Source organism: Megalobrama amblycephala, linkage group LG11 (assembly GCF_018812025.1).
Source record: "Megalobrama amblycephala isolate DHTTF-2021 linkage group LG11, ASM1881202v1, whole genome shotgun sequence".
In the NCBI taxonomy this organism is placed as follows: Eukaryota; Metazoa; Chordata; class Actinopteri; order Cypriniformes; family Xenocyprididae; genus Megalobrama; species Megalobrama amblycephala.
Window position 1 is genome coordinate 21,350,965 of NC_063054.1, and position 25,369 is coordinate 21,376,333.

At 39.8% G+C, this 25,369-nt stretch overlaps 1 protein-coding gene across 5 annotated transcripts in view; it reads left to right on the plus strand.

Annotated features, from left to right (window-relative positions):
- Positions 1 to 229: 229 nt before the first annotated feature.
- The window catches only part of lnx1 (ligand of numb-protein X 1), a 52,694-nt gene continuing 27,554 nt past the window's right edge, over positions 230 to 25,369 (plus strand). For 2 of the 5 annotated variants that reach the window (XM_048206676.1, XM_048206677.1), the window contains exons 1-2: positions 230 to 484; positions 4,587 to 5,110. In XM_048206676.1, coding sequence (XP_048062633.1) covers positions 4,683 to 5,110 — 428 coding nt within the window. In that variant the 5' untranslated portion in view covers positions 230 to 484; positions 4,587 to 4,682. Of the gene's footprint in view, positions 485 to 4,586; positions 5,111 to 7,586; positions 7,661 to 12,229; positions 12,931 to 25,369 lie in introns of those variants that run through there. The other 3 variants (XM_048206678.1, XM_048206679.1, XM_048206680.1) reach the window with 2 other exon arrangements.

Consider the following 25,369-nt stretch of genomic DNA (forward strand, 5'->3'; position numbering starts at 1 on the left):
AATAGATTGTATTTCTTTGCCATTTTTTTGCCATTGTTTAGTGTACACATAATCTAATGTATTTATTTATACACTATAATGTTAAGATACTGCTATCTTCCTCTCTCTGTTTGTGTGTGTGTGTGTGTGTAAACCAGTTCCTGGACCCACCAGAGCAGGTTGGGGCAGTTCTCATGTTTACCTGCCTACCGTTTTAACACTGCCTCTTCTCTCTCACTTCCTGTATCAGGTGTGTGCATGTGTGCGTCAGGAGTTGGCGTCCCGGAGCATGATAGGATGGCCGGGGGGGCCCTGGACTGAAATACTAACTTGAAGACCACCAGGACAATTTTCAGATCATACCGGAGCCCACCTACCAGACATCAGGCAAATTTTTAACTTGTGGCCACTAGGACAAAGTCCTTTTATTTTCTCTTTTACTTTCTCTCATTCACTCTCCCCTTCTCATTTTCCCTGAGCCGGAGCGGTTGGATTACCTGTTCAGGTAAGCACAAGAATTACACCGGTCTATATTTACTCAGCACATTTTGCTCATAACTTTCACCTGATACTGATTTTTGTTTGATAAGCTCATACTTGTTGACTCAGCACAGCTGTGGAGAAACTTTCTTTGTGTAGAAAGCAACACGAACCCTTTGAAGTCATAATGCCTGTGAAAATGTGTGTGTGTTTGTGCACATGGAGGCATGCGTGAGCATGGGGCAGGTGTGGATGTTCATATATTTGTAGTGTAAACACCTTTAGCTCCGATTGATCGTCGTCATCATTATTCTCTGGTTAGAGTAAGTTTGTGTCAGCAGTTTTGACCACCAGCTGTTTAGCTGGGAAAACCAATAGCGTGTCACCTGTCAGTATGCGTGCTTCTCTTTGTGTGTTATGCTGGAAATGGGAAATTGTGGTCTCTGTTATGCTGTGTTTGCTGTTAGCTCATATCTTTATTGAATTTTACTCTCTATGTTATAACTGCTAGGTCTTATCTGCGTTTTTATCAGTGATATGACATTATATGGAGTGTAAAACATCAATCTGTACAAAATTGGACAAAATACAAAACTGATAGATGGAAGAAATGTATCCATATTATTAAAAAATGTAGTTTGATGCAAATCATTTATCATTCATTCATATACAGTCAAACCAAAACATTATTCAGACACTAGATATCATTTTTTAAATATTTTTTTAAGTAAGTGAGGATTGCAAAATAACCCAAAAATTCTTCATACAGTGGACTACCAGTAAAACCGATAAAAATTTGGAACCAAAAATTATTCAGACACTTTGACCTGACCATGTTTTGCTTAAGTGTTATCTGACATAATTAAGATTATTTTTTTCTGACTCAGTTTAACTCTGAGATCTTGTAATTTTATTACCATTTTTTTTTAAACTATAGTGAATAAACTGTATTAATGAATGAAATGTTCAAGGTGTCTGAATAAATTTTAGTTTGACTGTATATCTCCCCATGCTATATGGAACCAAAAGATGAGAGGGACAGGGCTATCTGAGAAAAGAGTCTAATGGAACAGCATGAAAGCATGTTGGAAGTGAGGTGGGTTGAAGACGAAGAGGAGTTGGTTCAGAAATCCAAAGGGTGGGGGTGAACTATACATTTCCATATGATCACTTATGTAACTCTCCCCACGCTATACTGGAAGACTCTTTGATGTGAATCTCCGACAGAAACACGTAGCCTCATTTCTCATATGGACTGTGTCCAAATGTCTCTTTTGAAACTGATTTCCATATATGTATATATATGTAATATATATATACATATTTGTAATTATTTTCTTAACGCACACTCACTCACCCAGAACACCCACTTCTGTCATCTTTCTGTGAGTGTTATTTTTTTGTGTGTGGCTGTGCTCATTTATATCCATAATTTCCACTGAATAGTTATTATGTTTGCATTAATCATTCTGGTTTCATTGCATTATTCATTAGCTATATGATTCAACAGTTGAATGTTTAATCGAAGTGGAGCCTCAAGGCTCCTTGTTAGAGCCTAAAACTTAACTATTCAACCATGTTACCAAATAGATTTTATAAATAATATATTGATATATTTTATTAATTAATTTAAAATAAATTACTGTTATTTTATGTACTTTTCTAAATTAATCAGTTTTAATCTTCTTTGTTTTTGTTTGTTTTTAATTGTATACATTTTCTACAGATATAATTTTTATATTAATTTATGCTAGAACATAAACACACAAATCAGCTCTTCATTCTTGGTTCAGGCTGTAATAAGAACATCCAGAGATTCAGGAATGCAGTGGAATTTTCTGCTAAAACATGTCTGAACAAAGTGTAGCTAAGTCAAAGACAGATACACAGCAGGACTGAGATCGAGAGATCCACCCCTGCTGCCTCTTTTCTCAGAGTGCTGCCTTTGTAAAGCATGTCTATCAGTTCTATTATGTCAGAAACACAGGTGGCATCACAGAGCTGAGATTTTATTCAGAAAAAAAAAAAAAGGCATATGGAAGCATTTTCACTAGTGGTCTCAGACTTTTGGACCCCACTTTATATGTGTCTGCGTTTGCATTCATTCCTTCAGTGGTGCATTATTTTGTACTTTATGTGATGGGAAAGTATGTGTTTGTCTGTGCTGAATGATATAAAAATGCTGACACACAACACACAAGATAATTTTTAACTGGAGCTTTTAAAGAAAAGGCTGATTAGGCTCAACATTATACCATGATTGAACATTCTGTGTATGTGTCTCCATAAATCCATTAACTGAAGGATATTTTCAGCATTTTCAGTCATTAAACATTGATCCCTCTGAATTTAAGGTCAAATGCTGTGTATGTGTGTGTAGCTTTATGTTTGATTGCTCAGTTGAAAGTTATTAACACTTTCTATGTTTAGTACACTTACCATTATTATCCTCTGGAGTCTGGACCAAAGGTCACTTGAGAAACAATATTACTTCCCTAGAGAAAATATGAGAGAAAGAGACAGAGTTGAAGAAAGGAGAGTGAAATGAAACAAGCAGCTATTAAGTACTGTCATTCTGTTTGTTTAGGACAATGGATTTTTCAATTGAAGTACCTTTGAATGCGGGAAGACAAAAGAAAATGGAAAATTCCAATCGAATAAGAGCCGCAGGGTAAAAGCAATTGTGTGTGTGTGTGTGTGTGTGTGTGTGTGTGTGTGTGTGTGTAATACAACGCAGTAGCATACTCAAGCCATATCGTCACTCTGAAGGATCATTAAAGAGATGATGATTTACGGAGAAAAAAGGGTTGCCAGGTATAACTGTGTCCTTGGGCACACTCCTTTATGGGTGGGAGTGTATGTGTGTCCTTATATAGTACTGGTTAAGCTCAGATCAGATTACAGGGTGGTAGACAATAAAGCTATTCTTATGAATTCACCTGCAGTTCACTGTCATTCAAGGGTTTCCTCTTCAAATCAACAGTGGATGACTTCACAAAGTCAGACAAGCCATATTGAAACACACAGAAAGATGGAGAGACACTGGAGCGTTTTATAAATTTGTTCAAAGGAGAGATTGTATTCTGTGAGACACCCCAAACAAAATTTTATGGCTGTAATAATATTACACTCCCATTGTAACTGTACAATCTCTCCCATGTGAATTGGTTGTGTGTATTACAACAGGTGTGGTGACGCACTCAGTCTTATGCAAGGACATCCAGACCACAGGACTTCTTTTACAAGATAAAGTTTAAATTTAAATGTTGTCATTACTTACTCACCCACATGTTGTTTCAAACCAGTATTATGTTATTTTCCCTGTGAAACATTTATTCATTTAGCATTTAGGCTGCTGTAAAGCTCTAAAAAAAAAATACAAAGCACCATAAAGATACAGTATAATAACAGTAGTCCACTTTCATGTTTCATAGAAAAAAAATTAAAGTTACATGTTTAGAATGACATGAAGGTGAGTAAATAATACAAAATAGTCACTTGAGGGTGAACTAGCCCTTTAAGCTAAAGCTAAAGCTAATCTAGGAGTGAACTCTGCTACATACAAACACAGGCACACAAACACAATTCTTTCACTATCAAATGACTGGCTAACATAAAGCCAGTTATAATTGTCCTAGTGAGATTATTATGGACACAATTCTAGTTCAGAAACAGCTGCTAAACCTCAATACTTAAGCTTCTGGAATCATCCAGAATAATGCTAGCAAAAACTGGCTATTCTCTGTGTGACCATGCTAAAAAACTTCCACAGTATAACTTCCAATTATATCTTTTTCTTTTTCTCCAACTGGATTTATTAAGAATCTCAGGTGCAATATTGATATTTCTGTTGCCAGTGGAATATAAATGAGATTTGGATCAGTTTGATATTCATCCTTCTGCCAACTCAGGGAATTAAAAATAGAGTAAGAGCGATGAGGAACAGGCAGAAAGTAAAAAACAAAAACACTTTTGCTGTCCTCTTTTTGCTAAACTGTGTCTTTGGGTGTGTGCGACCTGCCTTTCCAGCAAACACAGCCAACACGATTATCATGTGGACACACCTATTTGCCATAAATGACAGTTCCTTTCTTTCTTTTTTTTTTAAATGTGCTCCTCCTGTACAGGTGGATGGCCCAAAACGCAACCTGACACAACGAAGCCCTCCAACTACAACAAATCAGTAACGATTTGACCTTCGACACCATACAAAACATTACGCAATGAGTGATCAGGAAGAGGAGGGCGCTGTGGCGATGCCTGTTTGTGGTGCAACAGGAGTCAGTCCCACCTCCCCTCCTCTTGACCTATGCCATATCTGTGGACAACGACACCTACAGGAGGAGAACCACGAATATACCTACAAAGAGGAGGTGGATGATGACCTCATGTGCCACATCTGCCTTCAGCCTTTGATCCGGCCCCTGGACACCCCGTGTGGACACACCTACTGCCAAGAGTGTTTGACAAACTTCCTACTGGAGAGCGACTTCTGCCCGGTGGATCGCACTCCGCTGATGCTGCAGACCTGCCGCAAGTCCAGCCTGCTGGTGCACAAGCTGCTGGATAAACTGATGGTGTCCTGCCCCTTTACAGAACACTGCAGTGAAGTGCTGTCGCGGGGAGAAATGGAGGGACACATCAGGAGCCGGTGAGGAAATCACCCTCAGAGCTGTTTTTGATATGATAGTAGTGGTCTTAACAAGATTTGAGCTTCTTAATAAAATTTAGGATGGTGGTATACGGGTTTGGATGATACACAATGCAATTTAGCCAAGTAGGACATGGAACCACATCTTTTGTTGGTCCTGGAGCAATATTGCTTTCAAACAATCATCACCCTAATACTACCAGGGGCGTAGCAACCATTATAACTGTTTTTGAGAAAAGCTTTATTTTACCTGGTAGCAGTATGAAGGAAGAAACCGTAGCCAGCAGAAGCCAAAGCATTGCATTGATGCAAATAGTAAGCAGCCATCCTACTATGGAAAACACCTACTTACTTTTCAGCAAATCAATTAGGACCAATGGGCCTATTGAATATTAAGTAATGATACTTAAAGGGTTAGCACACCAAAATATGAACATTACTCACCCTCATGTCGTTCCACACCCGTAAGTCCTTTGTTCATCTTTGGAGCTCTTGGATTTCATCAAAAATATCTTAATTTTTGTTCCGGGTTATGGCTTTGGAACGACATAAGTGTGATTAATTAATGACAGAATTTTCGTTTTTGGGTGAACTAACCCTTTAATTAAAATTCATGAAGCAAGCTGATAAGTGTCTGCCAATTTTCAGATATTTCTACATTCCTGAACCCCACCTTAAAGGTGCAGTCACATTTATCATTGTTCGGCAAAATTTTGCAGGTGAAAGAAAGTGGGTCCAGATGTACAAAATATCATGAACAAAATATGGGATTAATGATGTTGAAATGAAAATCCAAAGCTATTCTGCCAGCAAGCAAACAAACCAACCCTAAACAACTACTTTCCAAATAGCCTCTTTCTATTGATAAATGATAATATTATAATTGTCCTATGGGGATCTTCTGTTTTGCTTTGTTGGTAAGTTGAGTCTCTGCCTGCAGATTTACATAGGGAAAATTATTAGCCACCGGAGCTTTATCTGGCAAAATTCTTCATCACACCAATTCCCATTGAAATGACTAGATATCGCCTGTAATATTTTGCTAAGCAACTGTAAATTTGACTGCATCTGCTTACACCTAGTTGGAATCATGATAAAATAAAAAATAAAAAAATAAAAAATAGTGGTAAGGGTGATAAATGTAATGTTCAAACCCCTAACCCCATCTCTAAGCCTAAGCCTTAGCCAAAACCAAAGCCAAATCTTATTGGTTAAAAAGAATGTTGTTCAGTTTTCAGGACCAGCATAGAAGGTTGATCCTGACATTCATTCTTGAGGTTTAAAGGACATTTTCAGGAAGGACTCATTTTTAGATGGCTTTATTTGAAGGTGACATGAAGGCTTGGGAATGTACAGTTTAAAGGGTTAGTTCACCCAAAAATGGAAATTATCCCATGATTTACTCACCCTCAATCCATCCTAGGTGTGTATGACTATCTTCTTTCAGATTAACACATTCAGAGATATATTTAAAAATTATTTCTCCTCCAAGCTTTATAATGGTAGTGAATGGGGGGGCACATTTTGAACCCCCCCAAAAATGCATCCATACAAAATAAAATTAATCCATACGGCTCCAGTGGGTTAATAGAGGCCTTCTGGAGTGAAGCGATGGGTTTTTGTAAGAAAAATATCCATGTAAGAAAAATATCCATCACTTTGCTTCAAAAGGCCTTTATTAAGTCATATATACCTAGAATGGCTTGAGGGTGAGTAAATCATGGGATAATTTTCATTTTTGGGTGAACTATCCCTAGGTATTGAACTGTATATGCAAGTTTTGAATTGCTGTGTTTTGAAATGTGACTGATGTATTGAATTCACATTCCATCTCATTGGCATTCATAAGCAGCTCTTTATTCATTGTCATTCATAAAAGACTCATGTCAGTGATTCGCCTCAATAGAAGATATGTGTCGAGCACATCTCCTTCTGCGTGTATGTGTTTGTTTGTTTGTTTATTTCATTAGAAGATTCTTTTGTTCTCTGCTCCTCGGAGGTAGCAACCCCACAGTGACCTCTGTTTAACCGACTAAGATATCTCCCACCTCGGTGCCTTTGGGGACGTTATGCTAACTAATGCTTTTTATTGGATCTTTTCCTCACTCTCACCATTTTCAGGATGGTGGAGTCTCTGTCGTTCCTGTGGACTGTTTCTGAATCATTAGTGCTCCATAAGCCTGAGGGCCTCAAATGAAATTAATTGCATTTTGTTACTGTCGTTAATGGAAAGTTTCCCTCTCATTTAAAATTCCACTTACGGAAACATAATCAACTTGCCCTTTTCTCCAGTCAACCGAAAAACCCACACTTGCTTCTTTCCATACTATTCCTCCTCTCCCCTCCCACATCTCCCACTTTTTATACTGGGCTCTTGGGCTGTCAGTTCATCTTTCTTTGTCTTTCTCTACCTCTCCCTTCTTTCTCCAATGAGGTCTGGAAGCCAGAGGTCTTAGTTGGTCCAGGACTGTAAAGTTGGACATCATTCAAAATGGGACGGGACTTAAAAGGAACAAGCACTTGTGAGGACCAGCCAAAGACTCTTTCTATGTAAGAATGGGCTTCCATTCATTTGTAACTACTTTTTTTCCCTCTTGAACCCATGCATGTAAGCTTCAGCATCAGCTGCTTCTGATTGTTTTTGTGTCCCAGCATTTTGTGGTCATGTGATGTTAAATTCTGAGTCTACCTTCACACCGGTGACTCAATTACAGTGTGGTGTGAAGACCTGTTGTATTGAGTCAGCTTTGGCTGCTGCTTTGATGTTTTTTAGATTGTTTTACATGTTATTTGCATGTGCTTTGGAGTTCAGTACCAAATGTAGAAAAGATTGTGTCTTGTACTGTATGTTGGTCTGTGTTTGTGTTTGCAGTCAAGCAGATCTAGATGCACTTTGTCTGTCAGTGTGCGTAAGCATGTGCTCGTGTCTGCATGTATTTGGCGGTGTACAGACTTTCCTGGAATCCTCGATCAGATCTGGGAGGGAATGTAGCGCCTCAGGCTGTCCTTGGGCTCACATGCAGTATTGATGATAGCACGTGCTATACTGTCACCAAATCATACAGTTATTAAAAGTGCTGTAAAGTTTGAGAATCGATAAAGCCATAACCATTTTTGTCTGATTACATGACCTTGTGAGTTATTGTTTGTTTGGAGAATGATTGAAGGATATTCAAGCTATAAATGGAGCATGGTATCTATCTATCTATCTATCTATCTATCTATCTATCTATCTATCTATCTATCTATCTATCTATCTATCTATCTATCTATCTATCTATCTATCTATCTATCTATCTATCTATCTATCTATCTATCTATCTATCTGTCTGTGTCAGCATCTTTCGTGTTTTTGTGTTTGCAGTCAAGCGGGTCTAGATGCACTTTGTCTGTCAGTGTGCATAAGCGCATGATCGTCTGCATGTATTTGGTGGTGTACAGATTTTCCTAGAATCCTGGATCAGATCTGGGGAGAGAGGAGGGAATGTAATGCCTCAGACTGTCCTTGGGCTCTTAAGCACATGCAGTATTGATGATAGCACATGTTATATTGTCACTAAATCATACAGTTATTGAAAGTGCTGTAAAGTTTGGGGATCTAAGGGTGTGTTCACACTTGTAGTTCGGCTCGTTTTGGTTTGCTTGGTTCATTTGGTCCGGACCAAAAAAAAAAAATTATATATATATATATATATATATATATATAATATATCTGATTGGTCATCATTTATGACGTATTGCTTATTTTGAGAAGGAACTTACAAAGCATCCAAAACAATTCTGTGTGCTGGGCTAAATGCGCTCGTTGTATGTGTGTAGCCTACATATGGTGGTATTTTGACCAGCTGAGAATTCGTGAAGAGCTTATAAAATGTGTAAAGGAGTGAAAACAGTGTCAGGAATCCCTCTGTCACACACACAAAACAATCTGCTGAGAGAAGACAACTGTGTACCGAACTGTGATGGGAAACATCATCATTACTATGACGAGAAAAAACGATATGCGTGAGCATTCTGTCCTTTTTAGGGTCTCATCTTCCTGTTTTTGGTTCATTTACATGTTTTTGGTCTCTGTTGCGTTCATATATCATTCGAACCGCGTCAGAATTTGTTTGGAAGCAGAGAGCGTGTTCACACTTGTCATGTTTGGTTCGATTTAAACAAACCCCGGTGTGATTGCTCTGTTAGTGCAGTTCATTTGAACCTTTGTGAACGCTGACATCCGAACCCTGGTGCGCACCAAACAAGCGCTGAAAAGATTAGTCTCAGTCCACTTCCAAACGAACTCTGGTCTGAACGCTAATCGGACCAGGACTAAATTTTTTTTTTTTTTTGGTCCTGACCAAACAAACTACAATCGCTCTCAGGCTCGATTCAAGGCAACTGTGCCTAGTGTGAGTACACCCTTAGTGCGGTACATTTGAACATGTGTGAACGGTGCCGTCCGAACCCTGGAGCGCACCAAACAAGCGCTGACTGCTAAAAAGATGGGTCTCGGTTCACTTCCAGATGAACTCTGGTGCGGTTCGAATGATATATGAATGTAACACAGACCAAAGACATGTGAACGAACCAAAAACAAGAAGATGAGACCCTAAAATGGGCAAAATCCTCACGCATATAGATTTTTCTCATCATAGTCACGAGTTTGGCCATCACATATATCAGATAGGCATCTCCACGCAGCAGATTGTTTGTGTGTGTGACGGACGGATTCCCACCACTGTTTTGACTCCTTTACACATTTTATAAGCTCTTCATGTGTTCCCAGCTGGCCAAAATACCATCATATGCAGGATACGCACACACAACAAGCACGTTTAGTCCAGCACACAGCATTGTTTAAGATGTTCGGTAAGTTCCGTCTCAAAATAGGCAATACATCATAAAATCCGATCAGGATGTGACCGTATCCCTATGTCTTTAGATTCGGTATCTTTTGGTTCTGTGATAAAATTGCCAATCTGAATGCAAATTGGACCAGGACTAAATTTATTTATTTTTTGGTCCGGACGAAACGAACCGAACTACAATCGCGCTTGGTTCAAGGTAACTGTGCCTTGTGTGAGTACACCCTTAATGCGGTACATTTGAACGTGTGAACGCTGCCGTCCGAACCCTAGTGCGCACCAAACAAGCGGGCCGAGACTGCTGAAAAGATGGGTCTCGGTTCGCTTCCAGACGAACTCTGGTGCGGTTCGAATGATATATGAACGTAACACGGACCAAAGACATGTTAACGAACCAAAAACAAGAAGATGAGACCCTAAAATGGGCAAAATCCTCACGCATATAGATTTTTCTCGTCATAGTCGCGAGTTTGGCCATCACAGATATCAGATGGTCATCTCCACGCAGCAGATCGTTTGTGTGTGTGACGGACGGATTCCCGCCGCTGTTTTGACTCCTTTACACATTTTATAAGCTCTTCATGTGTTCCCAGCTGTCCAAAATTACGTCATATGCAGGATACGCACACACAACAAGCACATTTAGTCCAGCACACAGAATTGTTTAAGATGTTCGGTAAGTTCCGTCTCAAAATAGGCAATACATCATAAAATCCGACCAATCAGGTTGTGACCGTATCCCTATGTCTTTAGATTCTGTATCTTTTGGTTCGGTGATAAAATTGCCAATCTGAACGCAAATTGGACCAGGACTATATATATATTTTTTTTTGGTCCGGACAAAACGAACCGAACTACAATCGCGCTTGGTTCAAGGCAACTGTGCCTAGTGTGAGTACACCCTTAATGCGGTACATTTGAATGTGTGAACGCTGCCATCCAAACCCTGGTGCGCACCAAACAAGCGGGCCGAGACCGCTAAAAAAAGATGGGTCTCGGTTCGCTTCCAGACGAACTCTGGTGCGGTTCGAATGATATATGAATGTAACATGAACCAAAGACAAGTAAAAAAAACAAAAACAGGAAGATGAGACCCTAAAATGTGCAGAATCCTCACGCATATCGATTTTTCTCGTCATATTTGTGAGTTTGCCCATCACAGGCATCAGACGTGCGTCTCCACGCAGCAGATTGTTTGTGTGTGTGACGGAGGGATTTCCAACGCTGTTTTGACTCCTTTGCTCAATTTTAAGCTCTTCACGAGTTCCCAGCTGGCCAAAATACCGTCATATGCAGGCTACGCACACACAACAAGCACACTTAGTCCAGCACACAGCATTGTTTTGGATGTAAGTAAGTTCGGTCTCAAAATAGGCAATATGTCATAAAATCCGACCAATCAGGTTGTGGCCATATCCCTATGTCTTTAGATTCAGCATCTTTTGGTTCGGTGATAAAATTGCCAATCTGAATGCAAATTGGACCGGACTACATTTTTTTTTTTTTTGGGGGTTTGGACGAAACAAACCAAACTACAATCGCGCTCAGTTCAAGGCAACTGTGCCTAGTGTGAGTACACCCTTTGTGCGGTACACTTGAATGTGTGAACGCTGCCATCCGAACCCTGGTGCGCACCAAACAAGCGGGCCGAGACCATTGAAAAGATGAGTCTCAGTTCGCTTCCAGACGAAGCAAACCAAGACAAAATCTGACCAATCAGGTTGTGAACGTATCCCTATGCATTTAGGTTCAGTATCTTTTGTTTAAAATTGCCAATCTGAAAGCAAATCTGACCAGGACTAAATGTTTTTTTTTTTTTTTTGGTTCGAACCAAACTACCAGTGTAAATGCAACCCGAGACCCATCTTTTCAGTGGTCTCTGTCCACTTGTTTGGTTTGCACCAGGGTTCAGACGGAAGTATTCACACATGTTCAAATGAACTGCAATAACAGAGCAATCACACCAGGGTTCGTTTTAATCGAATCCATCCATCCATCCATCCATCCATCCACCCATCCATCCTCCGCATGTCTATCCTCCTCATACACATACACATAAACGCACACCCCTTCATGGCTGAATGAACCGTTGCTCTGTGGAGGGGGTGGTCTTTGCCACATGCTCTACCCTTGAGGCACACAGACAATGATAGATGGACCACCCAAGCCTGCATCTCCCCCTCTCTCTCATGTCAGATGGTTCGGCCCAGCTCTCTCTCTCTCTCTGTAGAGCATGCTGCAGTATAAGTCAGATGCTGTGTTGCCACACTCACACATACTCTCTCTCGCTCTGTCTCTCTCACATTCACAGCAGCATGTGGGCTCGTGAGCGTAAATCCTCTTACTCTTGGACGATGCCCAGGACAGATTAGACCGCAACGCAACCATCGCACCCGACCGGCGTGCCAGCAAACGCCGCTCTCTGCCTCCTCTTCTCCTTCTACCTCACCTTTCTCTTTTCTTCTCCGCCTGGGCTCCCGTGCACCTGCGCCTGCTCCAGACGCCACTCCTGCCTCCTTTTCTTCTCGAGTCTTTCTTCATCCTGCGCTCTCTGCTCTCCTCCGCTGGCAGCGCTCCCAGTCTTTACCTCTCCCTCTACTGCTTCTGATCTCTCTACTGCTGAGATGACCGGGCTAAAAGCCTGAGGGAGGCAAAAGAAAGAAAAGTGGAAAGGCAAAGAACCAGGAAGAAAAGGAAAAGGAAGAATAGCTTTTTTACTTAAGAGGAAGGCGGGTGGGGGGGTCAGAACTCTAGTAGAGGTGGAGGAGGAAGGGGCAGGGAGGACGTCGGATAGGAAAGACTGCATTCAGCCCAGAGAAAGAGAAAGAAAGCAAAAGAAAGAGAGGCACAAGACAGAGGACCTGGGAGAGAGAGGGTCATGAAGGCTCTCCTGCTGTTGGTTCTGCCCTGGCTCAGTCCAGCAAACTACACTGACAATGTGGGCAACCTGCACATCCTCTACTCAGAACTGTGAGTAACACACACATCAGCTCGTGGCAATGTCCTGTGTGTGTCTGGTGTGAGAAGCGCCCATATGTACCATCTCATCTTCTAGTCTTATACAGGACAGTCGCACAGTACCCCATCCCATCCGGCACTGCAATGTGTGCATCTGGTTGTGTGTATAAGTGTGTGTTTGTGTGTGCGCGCGTGTCCATACATCATTTGCAAGAACTGCATAAATCCCATTTGATCCCATTTTTTTTAAGCTAAATTGCTTGTATACCTGTATGTGTTTGCCTATCTTTATGTGCTTTTGTAGTCTAGAAGTTTCTGTACCTGTTATTGTATCTAATATGTTCATTTTTAAAAGTAAAAATGCACTATGTTGTGTTTTTTATCTTAGTTGTGTGGCAGTGGATAGTGTAGAGGTGGTTATGGTTGCGTTATGTGATGAAGCAGGTTTTGTTTTGATGCTACCAAGCAGTGAGGGACACTGCAGCATGACCTAATGTGTGTGTGTGTGTGTGAGTGCAGGTTTTTTCGCATCATTTTTAAGGGTGTTTTTATTGAAATATATATATTTGTTAGATATAAAGTGTAATTTATCTTTGCACACTTAAGCAAATAGGACTGAGCGTACAGAAAGATCACTGTTGCTAGGCGCACCATTCAGAAAATCAAACACTGGTACTCAAACACACACCTAAGCGCACTGGATATCTGACAACAGCATATCTGATCACTTTTAGAGCTGTGAGGCACATAAAACATTCAAGCTGATCTTCTCTCTTGGTTCAGAATCTTAAAACACTCCTCAAAAGAGTAAAATATACACTCATGTGGCAGTAAACACTGTAAGAGCTTCTTCATTGTGCACTGCACTGTTTAAAAGACACTTCTGCATTCAGTGGGAGAGTGTATTTGGGTGAAAGCTGGTTATATTGATCCCAGGTCTTTGGCAGAAACACAATTGTGCCATGTAAGTGTGTGTGAAAGGGTGAGCATAGTACAATAGACTGCATTACAAATCCTCTCTGCTCTTAGAGTCTAGACTATACACAACACAAACACATTGATATTGGTGTGTGTATAGCATGGGAAATAAAGAAAAGGAGGATTTGGAGTGGAACAGGACAGTAGGGTGTCTTCAGAGGGATGAATAGTGAGGAGACCGATAAGGTAATTTTCTGCACCATCTGTCCATGAGTTTGTTTGGCTTGGATCTTATAGGACGAGGTATTTCTGTTTCTCTTCTTGTATGTGGGTCATCATATGAGCCGTGTTTTATGATTTATGTGCTTGTGTATGTGAGTGTCATGGGTAGACGTACCGTCTTTGATGCATTGAGAAGGTGACTAGAGAGGCGTTGTGTAGTCTGTTTTTTGTTTGGCTGGCTGACGGTAGCACGGTTGTTCATCTTCATCATATATAATGACAGAAAGCTTCTATTCTCATCTCTCTCACACACGCTGCCCTTCTTTCTTAGTTTCAGCTAGTTGTGTTTTGCTTTGCCCAGAATGTCTCTCTTCATTTTTTACATATCCTTATCTTTTCCTTTCTGTCTTTCTTTGTTATCGGATGTTGAACTTCTAACAGGTTTCTCTGTGGCACTGTGGTGGACATCCACAATTGGATATGAATGATAGCATATCGTACCAGACTGACCCCGCAATCAATAACACATATGCTGGTATCTGGTATTAACATCTGTCTCAGGTGATCCAAGCACAAGTGTCTCATGACCACTCTGCTTCCAAATATACTTTTTTATGGCATCTGATTCACATAATCTGTGCTATTAATTGCAAAATATTCTATGAAGTTTTTTGCATCTCTATGGATGGCGTTTTCGAAAAAAAAAAAAGAATAATAAATTCTTAAAAAACAGCACATAACCAGCAAAAAAACTTTGTTTTAGTGCAGTTAATTATTGACATGGGTGAGGTCCTTTAATTTTAATTCTAAGACAAATGCAATGTGGTCCAGTGCGTTTCTGACTACATCTGATCTCAAAGGTTTTGGACCGTGTTTACACTTGTATTTAGCACTGACTACTTGTGATAAGTTCACCTGAGATTAATGCTAATACCAGATATAAACAGTGTGTTAGTGCTGATCCTGAATGTTTGATCTCTGCCGAAGCTGCCCATCTTCCTTTGACAACACACACAAACACGCACACGGGTTTCTGTTTTATGGGGACATTCCATAGACATAATTATTTTTATACTGTACAAACTGCATATTCTATCCCCTAACCCTAACTATCACAGAAAAGTTTCTGCATTTTTTCCTTTTTCAAAAAAAAAAAAAAAATCACACACACACACACACACACACACACACACACACACACACACACACACACACACACACACATTCCTTTCTCTCTTGTGCTTTGAGATGCTTAATTAGACTTTGAATTAAACATTAATCTTCTCTGTGCGCTGCTGCAGATGTTCTGTATGCAGATGCTTGATCTCTCTCTCTCTCTCTCTCTCTCTGTGTGGCACAATACCTGATGAACAGCATTACTAACACTACAGGCAGTCTAAAGGTGAAGTTTGTGATTTCTGCGCCACTAGTGTCACCAAACGGTACTGCAAAAACAATAACTGGGCAAACAGATAGCCCCGCCCCAAACTTACCCCATTGTTTCTGACTGGTTTGATAGAGCCACTGTCACAGGCATAGTCATCATCAGTATTTACACTCTCCAGAAAGGCAGTCTACCAATGGATCACTTATAACCTTCTTCTTATATATGATTCAAAAAGACTTCTGCTTCACAATGTTTTTATGTATGTGTGGGTAATGTTAATCTTGTGCATTGCATGAATGTACAAGTATGCTGAGATGTGCCTTTTCATGTTTGTGTGATGTTGGATGTGTTTGCACATGCTTTTTCAGGTGTTATGTGAGACAAACAACTCACACTTAATGTTTTTAGATATACAGTGAAGCACCATTGAACTCTGTGTGCTTCCGACATTTGCATTCTGATTCTGTACAATAACAATGCATTGACGGCATGTAAAACATAAGCTTTTTTATGACATGCAAATGTTTATGAATTCTTTGAGGTTTATGCGATATTGAATTCATGGAATTAATAGGTTGATGTTATTGTATTTATAAGAAATGAGATTAAATAAATACGTTTAGCGCTATCATATTTATTTACTGAAAGTTAACACTTTCACCTTATTGGACATTAGTGGTTTCATTCAAAAGTATGATTTCTAAAGACTCATACATGTTAAAGGGATAGTTCACCCAAAAATGAAAATTCTGTCATCATTTACTCCCCCTCAACTTGTAACCTGTGTAAATGTCTTTGTTCTGCTGTACACAAAAGAAGCAGATCTCGCCGCCCATTTACTACAATAGTAAGAAAAAAATACAATGGCAGTCAAAGGGGGGCGAGATCTGCTTGGTTACAAACATTCTTCTAAATATCTTCCTTCACAGTAAAATCCACAGAGTTAAATCAACTCTGCTCAGATAACATTTGGTCCCTCTCTGAATAGTGTTAAAATAACACTGAAGCAGAGTTAAAGTTAATGAGATAATTAAGCTATTAGTTCAGGGATGATTGAACATTAATGATGAACACCTGCTGTTAACAAGCAGAATAACTGAAGAAAAGAGAAACACAAGAACTACAAGAAGTGACTTCAGCCAAAACCATTTAATTGAAATCAACTGAAGGTAAAATACATTAAATCTCTCAAGATCTGATTAAAAGATCTGATTTACTTATTACTAATCATATTGACTTTATTTCTGTCACATGTCTAAATAATTTCTTATTGAGAATTAACAGAGGTTTAAATGTTGGTGTTTTATTGGTCAATAAATTATGCCACCATCGTGGTGGTCAGGGTTTGTTTTAGTTGGGGACTTGACCTTTTTATGTTTTTTAAATAATTTGTGTTTGAGCAATTGCAATAGTGTTTCACAACAAACACTTGTGCATTGCCGAATCAAAAGACTCAGAGAGGGACCAAATGTTATCTGAGCAGAGTTGATTTAACTCTGTGGATTTTACTCTGTTTGTGTACAGCAGAACAAAGAAAAGTATACAGGTTAGGAACAACTTGAAGGGGAATAAATGATGACAATTTTCATTTTTGGGTGAACTATCCCTTTAAGGTTTGAGGATAATTCAGCTTAAAAAGAGCGCAAATGATTTCTGAATGGGCAATCTGTATTTCAATTAAATTAAATAGATTAAGATAAATAAATGTGACATTTAAAAATGTTTTTGCTGATAAAGTTGTTCCATAGTTCACTGAAAAATTAGAGTCCCACTATCAGATTTTGTCTGAGCATTGATCTCATCGGAAGCTGTTAATGCGTTGATATTGTACAGCTTTCATGTCTATCCAAACATAAATCAACTGTTTCGCATGATCACCCTGTCTGTCCACATTTCACACTGACTTTTTACCCGTCCAGATGGGTGTGATGAGCGTCCGTTATCATTAATGCAATGTCAGGTTACCTCACAAGAAAGTGTTAAAGTGTTAAGATGTACTTTAGAGGTAGGACATCACACTTCTTGAGGGCTCATGCTAACATGTTTAGAGCTTTTAGACATTATTTTAGCCAGTATGTGGGCTGGAAACAGTTCTTATGAATGGGATTTGTGTCATGATGCATCTATGTTTGAAAATGGAGGCTGGTGTTCTGACTCATCTGAATGTGAATGAGAGCGGCTGGAAGGCTGATTGCTGTCAGGATGAACATGATTTTGATTTGTGTACCTCTGCGTGGTTTGTATTTTTCTTTTAGTAGGAACAGATCAGTTATGGGGGTGGAGGATGGTGATTGATTTTGAGTGCGTGCATGTGTGTATGTGTGTCTACATGCAGCGGATGGCTCTGGTCAGACAGCAGCAAGTCGTCATCAGTGTGTCGCGTGTGTTGCCGTGGTGACCTTATTTTCAGGCATAGTGAGCGGATGACCGCTGAACGTGCGCGTGAGTGGTTTGTCCTGCGGCATTTGCTGGCTCACTCAGTGACCGCATAACCCATCTACTTATCTGTGCCAAGGCACATCACACAAACATGAGAGAAGAAAAGAAATGTGGGACGTAAAGAACCATGTTCAATAATGTTGACATTGAACTGGTATGTACTGTATAAACCGTCATGGGACAGGCTGTATATATCAGTATATATATATATAATATAAAAACATCTTAAACTTTTGAATGGTAGTAAGATATAGGTCTATAAACACAGGGCCTAAAATGATCACTCGCCAAGCGTCAAATTTGAGTAAAAATCGGCATTGGCGATTAGCCTATATAAGAGTATAGAGTTTAAGCCTTGGCGATTTAAATATTCAAGTGCAAGAAGGCACAAAAGGGAACTCAATTCGTTACTCATGCGGTGTGGGAAGTTTTGTGTGCAGCTGTGCGCACACATCCGAAGCGCATGCCCAGAAAGCTGCAACTCGGTCAGTGCACAAATACTGAACTGAGCTCTTCTTGCGCTTGAAGAGACAAATTCACAAAAAAATGTCAAAAATGCCTGTCTTGGCAAGTATCCTAGTAAACATAGTCGGTTGTCTTAAGTGAATCTAAAAGGTAGAGAAAGATGTACTGTTATCAGTGTACTGGTAGGGACTACAACGGGTTTCTTCCCGGGTTGGTGACATCACTAACCCTAAAATTTACATAAACCCTGCCCCTGAGAACATGCAACAAAGGGTGCGAGGCCATGTTAGGCTGCTTTAGAGAAGAGGTAGAGTTGTTGTAGGAGAGTGTTGTTGACATGCCGTCATTTTACGCCAGACTTCTTCACAAACGAGGATCAGCAACTGCACAGCAACTACATAAATTTGTCCACTAACCATTCAGAAACATCCAGATGCATTCTAAAAGGTGTAACTTCTTCCTGAGTCTCTCCATCCATGTCTGACTCCGGTTTAAACAATGTAAGGCTGATCACAATTACTGATAATCGTCATTTTGGCTGAGTGAGATTCTCCAGTTTTGTTGTTGTTGAGCAACCGAAGCGCGAGTTGTTAAAGCTTCGGCCTCTTCTTTTTGCTCACAAACCAAATAGGGGCAAATTTGGCGAGCTATAATAAATGACCTATGGGGTATTTTGAGTTGAAACTTCACAGACACATTCTGGGGACACCAGAGACTTATATTACATCTTGTAAATGGAGGATTATAGGCCCCTTTTAATGTTTTAATTTATGTTAGGCTAGTAGTTTCGGCTGTGGAATCAAAATTGGAACAGAGAATTGTCAATTTTCACTGGTATCTAAAATTTTGGTGTCATAACTAACTTTCATGGCTGGTAAGTCAACGGCCATTGGTTGACAGAATGAGATGGGGGTCCAAAGTCGAATCCCCTGTACATACCCCTCAGAGGGGCTTGTTGCATCCCTGTCAGACAGTAATCTTTTTCAATTGTCAGCAGCAAATTTCAGATTTTTTCCCAAGCGTTAATAAGAGATCTCAAAGATCACTGGTTATCTCCAAATAATTACCCCTTGTCAGCTTTCCCTATAATTACTCATTAAGTTTTAATTTCAGCTTTCACACGCACGTGCACCTTTAACTGGTGCAAGCCTGCAAAATCAAAGCAGTCTTCATAAAAAAGAAAAGGATGACCTACATGTGACTGCCACATTCTCCTCTGCAGAGTCAAATACTGCTTCTGAGCATTTTCCCCGGAGAGCAAGAGTTCAACAGATTGTCGCACGCTCTCGCCTAAGTGTCTGTCCTGCAGTTGCTCTGCAGTTGTTCTGCGTCCTCTCACCTTCCTCATCAGGTTAATGATGATGAGGAGCAGGAAGAGCAAAAAAAGTTGTTGCTAATTCGACACTTTAGCCGCATCCGAGAGAGAGTTGGCAGAGTTCTTTTCCCTGCTCAGCACCTGAGCTCAGGGCCGGATCTGCACCTGGGAAGGGTGCTCAGTCACTGCTGGGAGACAGTAAGAGAGAGTTTGGGAAAGGCACAGGAAGTGGAGGGTGTGGGTTTCTTCTTTGGGTAATAGAGACAGCGTGCAAGCAGGAATAGAAGGATAAGAAATATTCATCCCACAACATACATACATAAACCTGGGTTTAAATCCTCAGTTAATATATACATATGATAAATATAAAAAAAAAAAAACAAGTAAAATGGCAACTGAGCATTACAAGTGCTTAATAGTGATCACCAATCATTTTTATGTGTATTTTGATCATTTTTTTGACATATAAGACAAATGAGTTATTAGCAGCAGCACAGTGGGATGATAAGAGAAGGAAATGCAAAAGACCTGTGGAAGGTTGGACTTGATTGGACTGTCCAAATGCAGACATGTGAATGGCAATTTCCAATGAGTTTTAGACCAACACTTTTTTTTAACGTAGAACACCATCACTGCATACCTACTTCCCTACTAAATAGTAGGCAAAAAGCAGTATGTGACATGTAGTATGTATGAATTAATTGTATTTATAAAACATTAGGTGAAAAGTACTTGGATGACCTACTAATTCTGGCCAGATTCTGAACTGTGCATCTGATGAACAATTTAATATTCCATGAGGCCATAGGAGAGGGCTTTTAAATGGCAGTGAAGCGATGCAACTGATGCTGTAAGTCACATGACAATGACAACATGGCAAATGTAGTACATCCAGATAACATTTATACACTATATATAACTTTCTTTTTTTACAGTCACGAAGTAGGTTTCTCTTCAAATGCCGTACAGTGCCACAATCAATCACAAAACACAGCCAATCAAAACAGGCCTCTCTGTTTACACGCTCAATCACACAAGCAATGCACTGCAACTGCATCAAGAGCATCAAACTAAGATAATACATAACTTGTATTTTTATGGCTTCCATGACTTCCATCATGTTTTTTTAATGGTTTTCCTTGTGGAATTTAAGGGATTTTTCATATAATATCCGATTATAAACATCAACAATCAGTCACTTGTCATTCATGTTTGCTAATTAATATGCATAATTTTTTTCAAAACCAGTTAAGCTCAAACCCCGCCCATTGGTAAACTCAAGCAGTCAAAAAAAAAAAAAGGAAAAAAAAAGTGGGGGACATGAGGAATGCTACTTTGGTCCAATGAAATCTTGTGTGGGCAGGGCTACCTAGCATGTTACCACAGAAATAGGACAAAAAAAACCCTCATAATAATGAGATATTGTTTGTCACTTAAATGCAACTTAATTATCAAAGATACATGTCTCCTCAGCTTGAATGGGTTCTTGCGTACTAGTGTAATAATGCAGGATCTCTTGTCGTCACAGTGGCAAACTCGGAGAGGACCACATATGTGAAGATATCTGGAAAACTAGGCCAACCAGAGCTGCTCAAGTGAAGCTAAAGTGTGAATAAACAGAAGATTACACACATACACACACACACACACACACACACACACACACACACACACACACACACACACACACACACACACACGCACACACACAAACCAACAGTGACCTCTTGCTCTAAAGATATTTTTGTGCTCTTAGAGTAGATACATATTTTAAACCTTCTGTACACAAGCACACATGTCTGCTGGGGCACAAGTCGTCTTAAAAAACACTTAAAATGCACTATCGAGGTGTCAGTTCTATCCTTGGCTGCGACTGAATTTGTGCAGAACAACACGCAAACACATGCAAAATGGATCACATGCATAGGGCATGCTCTCCGTCTGCCATAGGAGCAGGTCAGTTGTATCTACCGCTTCAGACTGAGCACAGGTCTTAATGTTAAGTGCTTAGAGCAAAGATAACAGACACTCCAGCACTATCTCCTGCACACATTAGAGAACTAAAGCAGATCACCGTCCCGGTTCCATACTGAGGGAGAGAGAGAGAGAATGTGAGAAATAAAGTCAATGCGGTCGCTCAGCTGGGGGGTGGGGAGGGATGAACATAAATCTGCTGCTGTCTTCATCCTGCTGTTCTCATCACAGAGAAGAAGAGAAACAGAAGTGGGTGGGGAGGAGGAAAGTATAGGAAGAAGGTATAAGAGACAGAGAGAGAGGGATGGTGGAGGGAAAGGTAGGTCTGCATAACTGTCCTTGCTGGCTGCTGCCAGCGTGATGTCATTGGATGGCTGAGTGAGTCACATGATACAGTTTCATAGAGTGGGGGAGTGCACAGGGAACCGGTTAATGCCGTCAGTGTGTGTGTGTCAGCGTTCACATGGGATAAATGTATTTTTGTGAAAAACTGTTTTTGTTTGTATTTTTAATTCAAAGGCCACTTCAGATGCATTGATGACTCAGAAATTGATTATTTATTTAATATTTAAAGGCACAATATGTAAGATTTTTGGATTAAAAACCATAGAACAGTGTTATATATTATGTTGACTTGTGTACTTACATTATCTCAGATGTTTTCAAGAATGTTTAAATCCAGATAAATAATCAAGTTTAAACAGGACACAAACCGTGTCCGTGCATCGCCTTTCAATGACATCATAACTGCGTTACTATCGATTTTTCATTTTGTAAAAACCATGGAAACACTAAAGACGGTTTAATATATTATATGTTTTATTAGACAAGGGAACTGTTTGAATACATTTATAGACAGAAAACTAAGTGACCCTATACATATGCTTGACCAGAAGAAGCGGAAGAGATCACTGTGGCATAATAAGAGTCCTGCTGCTGTCGAGCCGTGTGTCACGCTCGTCTCTCATTAGCAATCGCTCCAGTAGTCTTGTTCCGCTCCCACAGCACTCGGCCCCACCCTGCTTACAGTTACAGTTACATTTTATAGTCTAAATTATCATAATGTGGCATTAAATGTTAAAATGGAAATATTAATGAATCAAATATGGTATGAATATAATCATCAATTATTCTTAAATGAGATATAATGAAGTATAATAATATTTCCTTATTATGTGTTAAAATAGAAAAGTTGGTTGCAAAAAAACAAAAATTTATTAATTAAAAAAACAAAAAAGTTCTCCTATTCTAGCATAATGTGTTAAGATAAGCATTACTTTGTTTGAGAATCCCGCCTGGTCTGACGAAGCACATTTTCTCTCAACATTGGCTCAACCACTGGTGTGAGTTTGGGGAGGGACAATCTGTTTGCCCAACCAATGGAAGACGAGTCCAGCTTTCCATTTGGTGCTGCTAGTAGTGTAGCTACAGAGTTCACAAAAGGATAATGGGAAAAAACAGGCTGTGAAATTATCTGAAATTTAAGTGGATTTAAAAAATGTCCCCCAATGAGTTTTTCTTGGCCATTCATCGGTCTCCCCTCTTCTCTGGTCTTAGTAGTTCTCTCAGAGCATTTGCCATGAGTATATAATCCACCAGACAATGAATTACTTGACGTGAATATGTCACGACTCCAAAAGACCCAAAGAAAAAAAAAAAAGATTTGTGTGTCCTTCTCCCTCCTCCTTCCCATCTTTTTCTCCCTAAGATTATTACTTTCCTTAATCCTTCCTCCTGCTGCACTGAAGCTCTGATCTTCAAGCCCATCAGCAGATTAAGTACAGATAAGGAGGAAGACACCTCCTTTGATAAACTTCACAAAGACTGATTAAAGTGTATTTATATGTGTGCGCATGCCTCCCAAGTTAAACATGTCAAAGCAATTAAAGAGATCAGACCGACCGATCACCACTTTCCCATGATGCATTTCTAATTGTTAAAACAATAAAGAAATGGAGAAAGAGACCTCAAATAGAATTGAGTTTTGGTGTTGAAATTTGGTCCCATTCTTGCCTGATATAGGTTTCCAGCTGCTGAAGAGTTTGTGGTCGTCTTTCGTTAAATGATGCGCCAAATGTTCTCTGTAGGTGAAAGATCTCAGAATTCAGCACCCGGACTCTTCTACAACGAAGCCATGCTGTTGTAATAGCTGCAGTTTGTGGTTTTGCATTGTCCTGCTGAAATACACAAGGCCTTCCCTGAAATATACGTTGTCTGGAGGGGAGCATATGTTGCTCTAAAACCTTTATGTACCTTTCAGCATTCATGGTGCCTTCCAAAATTTGCAAGCTGCCCATACTGTATGCAATTATGCACCCCCATACCATCAGAGATGCTGGCTTTTAAACCGAACTCTGATAATACGATGGAAGGTCTCCCTCCTCTTTAGCCCGGAGGACACGGCGTACGTGATTTCCAACAAGAATGTCAAATTTGGATTCGTCTGACCATAGAACACTTTTCCATTTTGAAACAGTGCATTTTAAATGAGCCCTGACCCACAGGACACGATGGCGCTTCTGGACCATGTTCACATATGGTTTCTTTTTTGCATGATAGAGCTTTAGTTGGCATCTGCAGATGGCACGGCGGATTGTGTTTACCGACAGTGGTTTCTGGAAGTATTCCTGGGCCCATTTAGTAATGTCATTGACACAATCATGCCAATGAGTGATGCAGTGTCGTCTGAGGGTCTGAGGCATCCAGTAAAGGTCTTTGTCCCTTATGCACAGAGATTTCTCCAGTTTCTCTGAATCTTTTGATGATGTTATGCACTGATGATGAGATTTGCAAAGCCTTTGCAATTTGACATTGAGGAACATTGTTTTTAAAGTATTCCACAATCTTTTTACGCACTCTTTCACAGCTCTGCCCATCTTTACTTCTGAGAGACTGCCTCTCTAAGACATCCCTTTTATAGCTAATCATGTTACAGACCTGATATCAATTAACTTAATTAGTTGCTAGATGTTCTCCCAGCTGAATCTTTTCAAAATTTCTTGCTTTTTCAGCCATTTGTTGCCCCTGTGCCAACTTTTTTGAGAACTCATTTTTGAGCTCATTTAGTGGATACAAATGTAAAATTTCTCCGTTTAAACATTTGTTGTGTTATCTATGTTCTATTGTGAATAAAATATTGGCTCATGTGATTTGAAAGTCTTTTAGTTTTCATTTTATTCAAATTTAAAAGACGTCCCAACATTTCTGGAATTCAGGTATAATATAATATAATATAATATAATATAATATAATATAATATAATATAATATAATATAATATAATATAATATACATTTTAAAATAAATACATTTATATTTAAATAATTATTCTTAGGCTTTGTTGTAACTAACGGCCCCCAGGTAGTTTGAGACCCCTGCAGTATATCAGATATACTGAGCTGGATGCTGGTACACACACAATAACCTGCAGCGCTCTGAGATTTCAGATGTCAATTGGAACTGAATGTGCTGCAGTTTTGTCAGAAATGCATTTTGTGCTGGTGCAGCGTTGCGTTGCAATGCTGTCTGTCGGACAACCAGTCTCAAGCTCTTTAACTGCTGCAGTGTTCGTGTAAGCGAGTGTTTGTGTGTGCCCGCTGGTGTAGCTACTTATGAGTGCTGATTGCGTGCAATGATGGAGTGATTTAGTATCTCTCTATCTCAGTGGTTCAGCAGTGAGCTATGATGAGGACATCGCTGTCCTCTCTGTGTGTCAGTCATACACTGAGCTGT